Source organism: Fundulus heteroclitus, chromosome 10 (genome assembly GCF_011125445.2).
Source record: "Fundulus heteroclitus isolate FHET01 chromosome 10, MU-UCD_Fhet_4.1, whole genome shotgun sequence".
NCBI lineage: Eukaryota > Metazoa > Chordata > Actinopteri > Cyprinodontiformes > Fundulidae > Fundulus > Fundulus heteroclitus.
In genome coordinates, this window is record NC_046370.1 from 24,409,321 (window position 1) to 24,422,516 (window position 13,196).

The 13,196-nt window shown below is 41.8% G+C and overlaps 1 protein-coding gene across 1 annotated transcript in view; it reads right to left on the minus strand.

Moving 5' to 3' along the window:
* The window catches only part of ryr2a (ryanodine receptor 2a (cardiac)), a 597,233-nt gene that overhangs the window by 177,543 nt on the left and 406,494 nt on the right, over positions 1 to 13,196 (minus strand). The window contains exons 74-75 of the mRNA XM_036142377.1: positions 12,598 to 12,755; positions 12,282 to 12,369 (exon numbers count right to left, since the gene is read on the minus strand). Coding sequence (XP_035998270.1) covers positions 12,282 to 12,369; positions 12,598 to 12,755 — 246 coding nt within the window. The remainder of the gene's footprint in view (positions 1 to 12,281; positions 12,370 to 12,597; positions 12,756 to 13,196) is intronic.

Sequence of the window (13,196 nt, forward strand, 5' to 3'; positions counted from 1 at the left end):
ACATCAAAAACCTCTTACATTTTCAGTTTTGCTCCAAATGGTCCAGAACTATTGTTGCAAAACTATTTGTGCATTGTAACTTTGGTCTTTTGTAACTGTAGATATTTTTTAATCCGTCAAGTATAAAATAAAGTTACAACTCTTCAAATTCTTGAGTACAAGTACACAAATTGTGTTCTGTGAGTTGAACATCATAAATGTCTGTCATTCAGTTCTGCTACAGTTAATCTAAAACAAATGGTGCCTAAACAAATTCAAACACGTGTATTAAAATCTTCAAAAAATATATTTTTACATTTTCTTTCCCTTAACACAAATACAAATCAATGAGTACAACTGCAAGAATCTGCTGCTGTGAGTCACAAATTCAACTTTACAAGTTCCGCCTTCATTTTGACTTTTGACACAAATGTCTCATCGGTAAAAATTATCTGTGACTTGTGGGTAGTACCCTTGATCAGACACAGGGGTGCTGCCTGCTCAGTCAGTCTGTTCCAACCAGAAATACAGATATGGCCTACTGCCATGTTGCCTTCCAAGGACCCAGCACACATATACCTTCGAAGAACGCAGCTCTAACTGTCATACAGTGTATACGTTTAAATTTGTTTAAATATTTAATTTGCTCTGTGCACTCCAACAGTTCTGATCACGCAATGGATTTGTTTGTAATCTTTCATGACCTGCAGTTCTTCATTGAAAAGGGGATATTTACCAAAGATGTGGATTTTTATTCCAGAAAAAAATAATAAAATATCTTATGGAGGTTTTTCTTCTACTACTTTTTTTAGTATACATTTTGGCGGCCATTACTGCCCATGATGACATCACATACTGTGACCTCACATCCTCACATCGCGGCAGTTCGCGGCAGTAAAGCGTGGCAGTTCGCCGCGCTTTACAAGCAAACTCAATAGGAGCTGTTGTACACAGCTGCGAACAGAAACAATTATTTCGGATTTCCAGAGGACTTCACCATTGAAATTCCTGAGAGCTGTTGTTGAAGCAACAACACTCACGTGCATGGCAGTTGGATGTAACAATACATCAGGTAAAAGTGGAAAAAACATTAGTTTTTTCACCTTTCCGATTCATCATCCACCATGGGCTGTTATGCTGGATTACCACCGTGAAGAGGGAGGATTTACCATGGAACTTCTGGCCAGAGAGAAAACACATCGTCTGTAGCCAACATTTGAAAGAAGAATGTCTTCAAGATAACATGAGAGCGATAGGTTTTTCGTTTTTAATAATGTAGAATTTGCGGGAACATTTGTTTACCCGATCAAAGAGGAGGAGGGACATGACACACTTAGAAAGAATGCTCACTGTTGTGAAGCCCACTTATTTTATGCAACTTTGGTCTTCTTTTTTCTAAAGTCACTTGTAACTTTCATGAGTTGTGGGTTACAGTTTTTTTTTTGTTTTTGGGCTTGTTTCTGAAAGTGAAGTCAATTGTTTGGGGTCTAAACTAAGTGACGCCGAAATATCCCTCTGCCTCAAAACGTGCTGCAGCTCATCCTGACAGGAGCAGAGTACAGTAAAGGCAGAAGGAGCTGCTCTGCCCGTATTTTCTGCAGTTCACAGTTGCAATAACTGATGATAACTGCTGTAGATTACTGTAGATTAGGCGGTGCAGATCACCATTTTGAGCAGAGATTGGTTTTAAAGAGGAGTTTTATACTCATCTTATAACATTACAGAACCCAACCTGTAAACCGTACTTTAATGCTTATTTGTTGTCTTTTTATGTCTCTAAAATGTAAAATTAGTATTCATTTAATTTGAAATGCTTAATACCATGTCTATCTTTGTTTAAGGGGTTCAAAAAATATTTTTGCATGAAAACGGATATTTATTTACAAGGGGACAGATAGGGCATTGGGACTTGCTCTACAGACGATACCGCAACAAAACGTCACAAACTGGGAAGTGGCAGTACTGTTCTTCACCAAGATGGCTGCCTACATGAAAGGACCTTAAAATGAAAATTACTCTTAATTTAAAAAAGGTTGTGATTTATTGAACAGTATGTGATAATTTTATATTTAAAGTGTCAGAGTTTTCTGTGTATCTGTGCCCTAACTGTGCTCCACAGGTGGCTCTAGTTGGCTGGGGGGTGTGGCCCACACCTGCAACTTGTTGGGAGCGGCTTCCTCTGGCTTTTTAAGCAGAGGTCTGACAGATGGAAGACCCCAGAGCCTTAAACTAGTCGTGGTGCGACGTGGCCTCCGACCAGATCCTGAAACACGTGCTCATGAGTTCTGCCCTTAGATATTTTGACTAACTTTGGATCTCCCGTTTTTTGTCCTAGTTTGTGTGCCGGGTGCACTTACCTGCCTTGACGTCTTGCTCGAAGAACCAGATCTCCAGAATCTCCGAAGCTCAGATTTTTCTCTGGCAATCCCCTCAGACTCCCTTAGCGTTACCAAGTCAGGCCTGAGACACCCCCGCCCCCTCTCCTGGATTCTGCTGGTTCCCCTCTGCGCTCTGGTTACTCCGTCTGTCATTCCTGCACATCGTGGCTCGCTCCGGATCCCTCGCCAGCTTGCCATCTGTCCGCCCTCCAGCCGCCAACTATCCTCCGTGAGCTGGTGAAGATTCTCAGTCATCCAGGTCATGGTCATTCCAAAAAAAGGTTAAAAAACAAAGCAACTGGACTTGTTTTCCGTAGTTGAGAAAGCTTCCGGGAGAGGAAGCGAAACGTCTTCAACTACGGAAAACAAGTCCAGTTGCTTTGTTTTTTACCTTTTTTTGGAATATCCTCCGTGAGCATTAGATCACAGAGTTCTCTCGGCATTACCTCCTCACGGCCACCTTTACTTCCACGGTTACTCAGCCTGTCACTCAAGCTCCAGACTCCCCGCCTCCCGCAGCTCAGGATGTGGAGGACAGCAGCCTGACTCCACCCACCGAGAACATGTCACCAAGTCCGGAGAAATTCTCCTGTGACAGTGGGGACAGTGGAGGATTTCTATTTCAGTGCAGACTCGTTTTTAATCGTGCCCCCTGGACGTTTTCGACTGATCAAATTAATATCTCCTATGTTTTACGGCTCTTAACTGGTAGAGCCCTCAAATGGGCAGAAGCCCGTTTCCCCGATTGTCAATCCTTTGGCTGTTCTTTTCAGGACTTAATCACTGAGTTCAAGACGTTTTTTTCGGCCGAGTTGGATTCTGTCCAACAGTCTCGAAATCTTCTCTTATTGAAACAGCGCGGTCGTTGTTTCCGTGGAGTTTCAAACCCTGGCCGCTGCCGCGGGTTGGGAGCCCAAGCCGTTAAAGACAGTGTTTTTTCAGGCCCTGGACGAGAACCTAAAGGATGAGTTAGCCCGGGTAGAGGAACCCAGCTCCTTTGAGGATTTTGTAGCGTTAGCGATTCTTTTGGATTCTCGGTTACGTAGCCGTAACCAGACACGTTTGGACAAACCATTACAGTCTTTTGGACCTCCGGTACAAGGTAGTGCTCCTCAGCGGCCGGTAGTGACACCACCATCACCCCCTGAACCTATGCAGTTATGGCGGGTTCGCCTGACTAGCGAGGAGCGCCAGCAATGATTCTGTGGAAACCAGTGTCTCTATTGTGGCGGCGAAGGGTACTTCGTTAGAGAATGCCTGGTGCGGCCAAAAGACCGGGTCCGACGCCTGTAGAGGGGAGGACGCCAGACCGAGATTCTTCTTACCCCCTCAAGACTAGTGTTGATCAGTCTTCTTCTCGTTTTTGTTTACCGGTTTACCACGTTAGTTTTTGACCAGGACAGTTTTTGCATATCGGCCCTAGTGGACTCGGGTTCCGATTTCAATTTAATCGACCAGGGGGTGGTAAATCAGCTCCGTGTACCTACAGAGTTAATAACGGAGCCCCTCCAGGTCTCTGCTTTAGACGGACTTAAGCTAACCCTGATCACTCATCGGACTAGACCCCTTGAAGTAATAGTGCCAGGCAATCATCGGGAACAACTTTCGTTTTCCGTTTTTCCCATTAAACGTTCACCCGTGGTTTTGGGTTTAGCTTGGTTAACCGTCCATAATCCTCGGTTTAATTGGGCCGAATCACGGCTCGAGTCATGGTCTCCTGCCTGCCATTCCCGTTGTTTGCAGTCCGCCAGTCCTGTCTCTCCCCCTTTGGATTCCTCCGCTAATTCGGAGGATGCTATCGATTTATCTCACGTCCCGAAGGAGTACCATGACCTGCAGCGGGTGTTTAGTAAGAGTCGGGCGAGTTCTCTCCCTCTGCACCGCCCGTATGACTGCGCCATAGACCTGTTGCCTGGGGCCCCACTGCCGGCCAGTCGCCTGTACAACATTTTGAGGTCTGAAATACATAGGTGAGTCTCTCTCTGCCGGATTAATCTGCCCATCATCTTCTCCTTTGGGCGCTGGCTTCTTTTTTGTCGGAAAGAAGGATGGGTCCCTCCGACCCTGTATTGATTACAGAGGGCTAAATCAAATAACCGTCAGGAACAAGTATGCGCTTCCTTTGTTATCCTCAGCACTTGAACCAGTCCAGAACGCAGTCGTCTTCACCAAGCTCGACCTGCGCAATGCTTATCATTTGGTTCGGGTCAGACAGGGAGACGAGTGGAAGACAGCCTTTAAGACCCCGTCAGGTCACTTCAAGTACCTAGTAATGCCTTTTGGTTTATGTAATGCCCCGGCAGTGTTCCAGGCCTTAGTTAATGATGTCCTTCGGGACTGTTTGAATGTATTTGTTTTTGTCTATCTTGATGACATCTTGATCTATTCTAGCAGTCTCGAGCAGCACAAGCAACATGTCCACCTAGTCCTACAATGCCTTTTAGAGAACAGTTTGTTCGTTAAGGCAGAAAAATGCGAATTTCACCAAGCCTCAGTTTCCTACCTCAGTCTGATCTTAGAAGGCGGACAAATCAGGTCAGATCCCGAAAAGATAAAGGCAGTAGTGGAGTGGCCTACTCCTGAATCCCAAAAGCAGCTCCAGCGATTCTTGGGTTTTGCCAATTTTTACTGCTGCTTCTTTAGAAACTATAGCCTCTCCCTTGCACACGTTAACCTCAACTAAGGTCCCGTATGTCTGGGGTACTGAGGCCGAAGCCACCTTTGTCGAACTTAAGACCCGATTTTCTCAGGCCCCCATACTCATTCACCCCGACCCCGTCAAACAGTTTACATTAGAGAGTGATGCATCCGATACTGGTGTAGGTGCGGTTCTATTCCAACAATCCAGCTTAGATAACAAGCTTCACCCGTGTGCCTTCTTTTCTCGCCGGTTGTCCCCAGCCGAGTGGAACCATGATGTGGGCGACCGAGAATTACTGGCAATTAAGTTAGCATTAGAGGAGTGGCGTCACTGGTTAGAGGGATCCGAGCAGCCCATAATCATTTGCACAGATCACAAGAACCTCTCATACCTACAGCAGCCCGACGTCTCAATCCCCGACAAGCCCGCTGGTCCTTGTTTTTCCCCAACATTCAACCTTACTATACCCTACAGACCTGGTTCCAGGAACATAAAACCAGACACTCTCTCCCGCCAGTTTGCCCCTCCAGAACAGGAGAAGGAGCCGGCACCTATCCTTCCCCCCACGTGTACTGTTGGTGCCCTGCATTGGGATCTTGAAGATCGAATCAACCAGGCTTTAAGGCTCGATCCGGACCCGGGTACTGGCCCAGCTGGCCTCAACTATGTACCCCGATCAGTCTGCCCCGACGTCTTACGCTGGTGTCATGATTACCAGTTTTCCGCCCATCCCGGAATATATAGGACCCAGTCCCAGGTGTCCTGGCGTTTTTGGTGGCCATCATGGACCAAAGACGTCCGAGAGTATGTCCTAGCCTGTCCAATCTGCACCCAAAACAAGCCCTCTAACCAGCCCCCCCTCTGGTCTGTTAAATCCACTTCACATCCCCAAGCGTCCCTGGTCCCACATTGCTTTGGACTTTGTTACTGGCCTTCCTACATCCCAGGGCATGTCAACCATCCTCACTGTAGTAGACCGTTTTTCGAAATCCTGCCACCTCATCCCGATCCGTAAACTACCCAACGCCCTCCAGACAGCTCAGCTCCTTATTAAACACGTGTTCTGACTTCATGGCATTCCTACCGAGATCCTCCCTGACCGGGGCCCCCAGTTTATCTCTCAGGTCTGGCGGCACTTCTGCTTTGCTCTGGGTGCCCGCTACACCCTTACTTCTGGATATCACCCACAAACCAATGGACAAACAGAAAGAATGAACCAGCAACTAGAAACCACCCTCCGCTGCATCACCTCGTCTTCGCCTACTGAATGGAATAAGTTTTTACCTTGGGTCAAGTACACCCTCAACTCACACACCTCATCATCCACCGGACACTCACTTTTTGAAACAGCATTAGGATATCAACCCCCACTTCTGCCCACCGATGAACTCAGGATCCCCTTCGCATCTGTCAACGTATACATCGCTCGATGTCAGGATATCTGGAAAGCCACCATCACCGCACTTTCACGCACTGCTGAGCGGAGCAAGAGGTTCGCCGACCAGCGCCGCAAACCAGCCCCGCAATATCGCCCCGGTCGGAGCGTCTGGTTATCCTCCAGAGACGTTTTAACAGACCCATCCGCTAAGAAACTCGCTTCCCGGTTCACTGGCCCCTATGAAATCGAGACCGTCATCAACCCAGCCTCTGTTCGTCTGCACTTGCCCCTGCACTCCCGAGTACACCCAATCTTCCACGTCTCCCAAGTTAAACCAGTAGTCTTGGACAGTGAGTTGATCAGAGTTCCCTCGGCATTACCTCCTCCCGGACAGGTCACCCCAGCTGAATGGTAAGCAGCGCAGCTTTTGGTATTTCTTGTGGTTCGTTATCCATAGTTAAAATCCTCCTCTCTCTCCGCAATGGCTCCAGCCCCAACGCTCAGACCTCGCTTGAACAACACGTTGTCATTTTCCCCTGCTGTTGTTTCCTTTCAATAAACATCTTAAAACTTGTGCCGAGCCTCCCATTTGTATCTGCATGTGGGCTAAACATTTGAAAACCATGTCATAAAGTACTTTCAGGAGTTGAAATCTGAATTTGACCGGACTTCTTCTTTAAATTCCGCCTTCCCTCTTTCTGATTGGCTGTTTTCTAGTGCATGTGTACGTGCCTGTGTGCTTGGAGCACGAGATTTAAGTTTTGATTCATACTGGGATACTGTCGTTACCACAATTAATATCAGGCAACGAAACTGGTCCTAGTTAAGAAACTAAATATTATCTGCACTAAAATAGGTGAAAGCTGCTGAGTGCAGTTCTGTAAAGAAGCAGGAGAGGCTGTTTGGATTTGTGGAACTTGAGAAATGTAAGTAACCAACGTTAGCATCTCAAAATAGCATCTAATTCTAAAGTATAATGCATTTATAAGCAAAAACCTAATCTCTTTTATAAAACGAAATATTCTGTGCCAATCAGGGGTTCTGAAGACTGCTGGAAAGATGGAAAAGCAAAGACTGTAGGCTATTAAAAATTCCGATTCTTAGCCACAGCTGCTTAAACAAGAAAAGGTGAGGGTTTCCCTTTTACCATATTTTGTTGCTATTATTGCTTTAATTTTCTGTCAACCCTTTGAGGCAGTTCAGGCATAAATAGCAGGTGCAATATCTTTTACATAATATACAGTATAAGAACACTAGATGTTGCCTAAACAACTGCTATATTTTGTTTAGATTAATTAGGATTCCACATAATAGTGCTATTTATTTCACAATTTCTACTTCTAGAATTAGAATAAAGACAAATAAAACAGAAGAACACTATTTATATTGGTTTTATTGTACATTTCCACACTGTCCATTAGTAAATTAGTACAAACCAGGGGCGGAGCTAGACATTCTCATCATCAGGGGCTTAGCCCACAACATATCTCAAAGTTTTATCTGCTGTTCTTTAATAGTCTTACTAGTATTTACCAATAGTATATTAATATGTTCTCATTTCAATGATGAAATGGACAACCACTCATGTAACAATTCAGTCTTGGTGTCACCAATCTTACTCAAAGTACAGTATTGGGTCCTTCATGCTGCTTATGTATTAAGATTTACTGCACATTTAAACATTGACAACTCACTATTGTTAGGGAAATAATGAGTTGTCTGAGAGAATGTAGGTAAGGAAAAGCTATTATCTACACTTCAGATATATGATGTAAGAAATGTTTTTGGAATACTAAGATAAATTACATTAAATTGGCTACGGAGAGTAACTACAGCCCAGTTGTACATTTGTTGAAGTTTGAATTTAATACTTGAAATACTGTTAGTGTCAGTGACACTTCTACTTCCTGTGCAAAGTAAATTCAAGAAATTTATTTGCAGTCTCTTTAATGTATAATTTTGCTGTGTTTTATGATGAGTATCTTTGATTAAAAGAAAAAAAAGAATAAGGGTGGGGTTTATCTCTCCACATTTTTATATCTCCAAAAGAAAATACAGGATAAATCTGGACAACAGAGACATTTTGCATATATTTGGTTTAATAGACACATATTTACCCTCTGTCTCTGTTGCTGGTAAGTTCAAATGCAAACTTTTTCAAAGTGGGAAAAAGTCCCAATTCGACATTCATCAGATCCGGTGATGCTTTAAAGATAAACAGCATCCAGTGTGTGTCGTGCTTATTAAACTTGTATAAATGTAGCAAATAATGCTGCCTTTTCTCTTTAGACAGGCGAAACGCGTCCTGATGCTCAAATCAAGCCAAATAAAATAGGAGCATGCATATTGCGTAGGACCAATGAGGCTTTGGACCAATAGTGTCCCTATCAAAGTTCAAATCAAACCTACGCCCTCGATTCCATGTTACATTCTTTATGGCACAGGTTGGTACATTTCAGCCGATTGTACAGCAAGGTATGTTTCTGTATCGTGTTATAAATTCGTGCCCCATGTGCCCTCTTTTAACTTTGAGCACCTGCCCCTCCAACAGTCTCTGCACGGCCCTGCTTCACAGGAATCCCAAGTAAATTTAAAGCGCAACCTGAGGTTAATGGAGGTTTTAAGTCTATTTTACCTTGAATTACAGCTAGTGAAACTGTTGAGTGGATAAACTATGTTTACCAAAACCAACAGAGATTGACAAATTGAAAGGTATATAATTCTATACAAACAATTACATGAAAAAGCAGAATGGCCAGTCAGAATACAGTCTGCCACGTGTTGGGTTCTCAATGCTGTATCTATATTCCTTTGAGCATATGAAGTGGTTAAACTATATGAGCTTAAAACAAAAATGAAAGCAAAAGCAGGCAAGGGCAACCAGTCAGGAACGAGCCTGGTGGAAATTTTAGATGAATGGAAACCTTTTGCAATTAATATTTTGCTACGTGTATTGTATTGTGCCTATCTTGAAGAGGTGGATTGTGGGGACTATATACAGTTGAATGACTATGGGCAGTGATCCCCAGAGGGACTAATGCATTGACTGTCTGGACCTGTGAGCCCATGAAATAGATGATGATGAATTAGATTAACTGAACTGGCATTAAATTAATACACTATACTACTCAAATTTGATCCATTAGCCACTTGTTTAACCATAGTTTTAATGTTTTATGTCATATTTTTATATGTCTAATTGCATTTATATTATACCACATATAGAATAGATTCAACCAACACAGGATGTCCAAACACTACACTTCGACACTTAGGTAAGATCCACATTATACGTATATACACAGTTCAATTCTTCATATATGTTTAGTATTACATTAATCTCTGGTAATTGATTAATGTTTGATTATAACACATTACACTTATTTAATTTAATCGAACTGTCACAATGCATTACTCTCATTTTATTAATTCCCTTCATTCTTACATATTACTCTACAAGTTTCAATTTTTAATTGTTATAACAATGAAGGGTCTTTCTGTGTGTGTAAAAATTCATCTATAAATGCTGCCATCTAGAGGAATTTTTAAATAGATTCCCTACATGCCCACATTTTCATATATGTTATTTCACGTAAGAAAAAATTATTAAAATTCAAATGTTTGCTCTAAAATTCTGAGAATATTCATGGCTGTCCAAGAGTGCTTTATCTACTTAAGTGATTTTTTTAAATGCCCATTGAAAAAAGTGTTTGAGATAGGCTGGATTTTTACCAAACTGAAATCTAAGTTTAGTCTGCATGTGCTTTACAAATAGAGGCCATTGTTTTGGGAACTGAACAATATTTGTGGAAAATACATTGATTTCTCCATTTTTCAAACTTTTAAAAAATCAGAGTGTACAACTTTCAAAAACCTCAATACATGCAGTGAGATAATTGTTACACCTTATTCAAGGAATACATCCTGAAAATCTGAGATCGTTACACCACAAAATTGATTTTTGGTAATTTTTTGAATGAAGACGAACCGGTGATCATGAACAAACTGAGAAGTCTATATAGTGGTGTGAGCAGGTGGAATGAGTCCAAGGTGATTGCAGCCTGCCAGGCTGTAGTCACTGATTGAACTGATAAGGCTGTACTTTTCAAGGTTTTTTTTCACACTTTTGGAAATAGGCCCCGTCCATTTGTTTCAATCGTTACCATATTTAATACTTTAGTTCAGGGCTATGACTAGAAGGGAATCAAAAAGGTTTTGTAAAAATCCAATCAGCCATTCTTGCGTAGTATATTTCTTCATCATCATCACAGCGCCCCCAGTGATGGACGATTCTCAAATGTCAGTCACGTGTGCAAAATCTTATTTGGACTATGATTTGTGAAGGACATGTTTGCTTCATAACCCATACTCCAAGAAGAATATTTGGAGTATGGGTTATGAAGGAAATGTTAAACTCTGTTATGGTTTTAGAATAATCAGCAATTACATTTAGAGCTAGCTATCTAACAATCACTTATTTTAGCATTACTTTTCGAAAAAGTAAAAATTTAAAAATCCACCCCCAACACTTTTTTTAATTTGTCCATTACACGGTTATATATGGAGTTTTGCACGGATTGCACAAAAAATGTAGGAGGAGTTTAACAACAAAGGTTTAGCCTCTGTAGCCATGTAGCACTAAAACTAGCTGGGATACGAAGGGTGTGCCAATTCCGTTTTTGATGCAGAATCATCCAATAAACAAAGTGATGTGGAGTTTTTGAGTGTGGGACCAGTAGTTTGGTGGTTATAGGCCAAAACGCATAGTCCTTTGTTATAGCGCCCCCTAGTTGTTGAGGGTTCTGAATTTCTGGGTTTGAGTAGATGTGCACATTCGGTACTTGGATACCTGATTCAATAGGTTCGTTACAAGTCCGCATGGGCCGCACAGCGCGTTTTAGCGGAGAAGAATAATGCCCTATAATAATAAATAATGGAAAAACAGATGAAAAACAATAGGATTCTCTGCACACAGTGCAGACGAACGGTATAGCCGTTCGCCTGCGCTGCGGGCTTGGAACCCTAATAATGGAAAAACCGACAATAGGGTTCCAAGGCCGCAGCGCAGGAGAACAGCTATTTAGCGGAGAAGAATAATTCCCTATAATAATAATAAATAATGGAAAAACAGACGAAAAACAATAGAGTTCTCTGCACACAGTGCAGATGAACGGCATAGAATAGAATAGATGTTTACACATCTGTACTGTTACTGAGCTCAACAATGTTACTCAAATCTCATGTTGAGCGACAGGACCATACTAACCCTGTCAGGGAGCATATTTAGATGTACTTTCAGTGCCGTTTCTCACATGAATAGCATCTTTGGTAAGATCCCCCCCCCACACACACACACACACACACTCAATAAAAATGAGACCATGAGATTCTACTATAGGAAATTGTAGTGCAGTCCAGTACAAAGCAAATAAACAAGTGTCCTTCCACTCAGCAGCAAGCAAGGGATACACAATAAGCACATTGGGACATCAACTAGCTGTACATGCCATACATGAAAGCAATGGAATACTTGTTCAGGCCACAACTGATAGATTATATTTGTTCTAATAGGTGTTGATGTAACCCTATTTCTGATATGGACTTCAGCAACTGCCCATATGGCACAATATCGAAAACTGATACTACTTTTGTGACTGCTTGGATCCTGAAATTGATATGACAGCTGCAGGGTACTACCTTTTTAATATTAAATATGCCTGTCTGCTTTTATGTTGTAAAATGGTCCATAGTTAGCATAGGAAAAAGAACAAGGATTAGCTAAATCCTGCACTTCCACTTGGTTTTATTCTGGAGTGTGCTGCATCTGCTTTGGGAATATGAAATACAGTGTAAAGTAATAGGTATTGTTCTGTGTTCTTTCAATTCTTCTTAGTAATGTTCTTACATGAGACTTGGCCCAAAATATGAAAACTTCAGCCACCATTCTGAACAGCTCCTCAGCCTCCTGGTTGGATTCTTTTAACCATCTTCCTCTGCAATATAAATGTACACATCCAGTTTTCAGGGAAACGCTTCACGCTATTAAAGCTTTTGCAAATATAATGTCAGATTAGAAGGATATAATTGATGTATCGACATTCTATTTTTAGAAATTTTTTTACTTTAAAATAGCAATTAAATCCTCTTGGTGTTAGATCAGTTAGTGAAACAAACAAAAAAAGCAAAAGCAGATATTTTCACATTGTCACACAACACTGTACCTGTTGTAGTCCACAAATCGTATCAGCAGGGGGTAGAAGGCATACAGGTCTCTAACCAATATAGTGAACTGGTCCATGATGAGGAGCTCTGTCTCTGACATTTCACCTCTTCCTTCAGCCCTGCTGTGCTCTTCATCCATCAGCACAACTGCAGCTTTCTATGTAACACAGTAACATATTATAGTTTTACACAGAGCCAAAATGTTTCAGTTCTTACTGTAACTCTGACATGTTATATAGACATGCTCTCTCATTAATAATACAATGTGCAAAATTTGTAAATATTATTTTGTAACATGATTCAACAGCTAGATTTCTCCCCATTGGGATATGATTCCCATCAAATAAAATAGAGTCTGCAACAAGTTAATTAATGCCTTGTTTGTTTATGTTGTTTTAACCAATACTTTGAGAAAAGTTTGTTACCTTGTTTTTACACGTGTGACACTCCTCAATCTGCTTTAAAACGTCACTATTGTATCGTGAGTCAAGAAATGCGCCTGTGACATGAATGGTTTAAGATAAACTGAATGGAAAAATTACAATGACAAAACTGTTTTGATTTAAATATTATACAGATTAAATAAACGGTTGTTGAG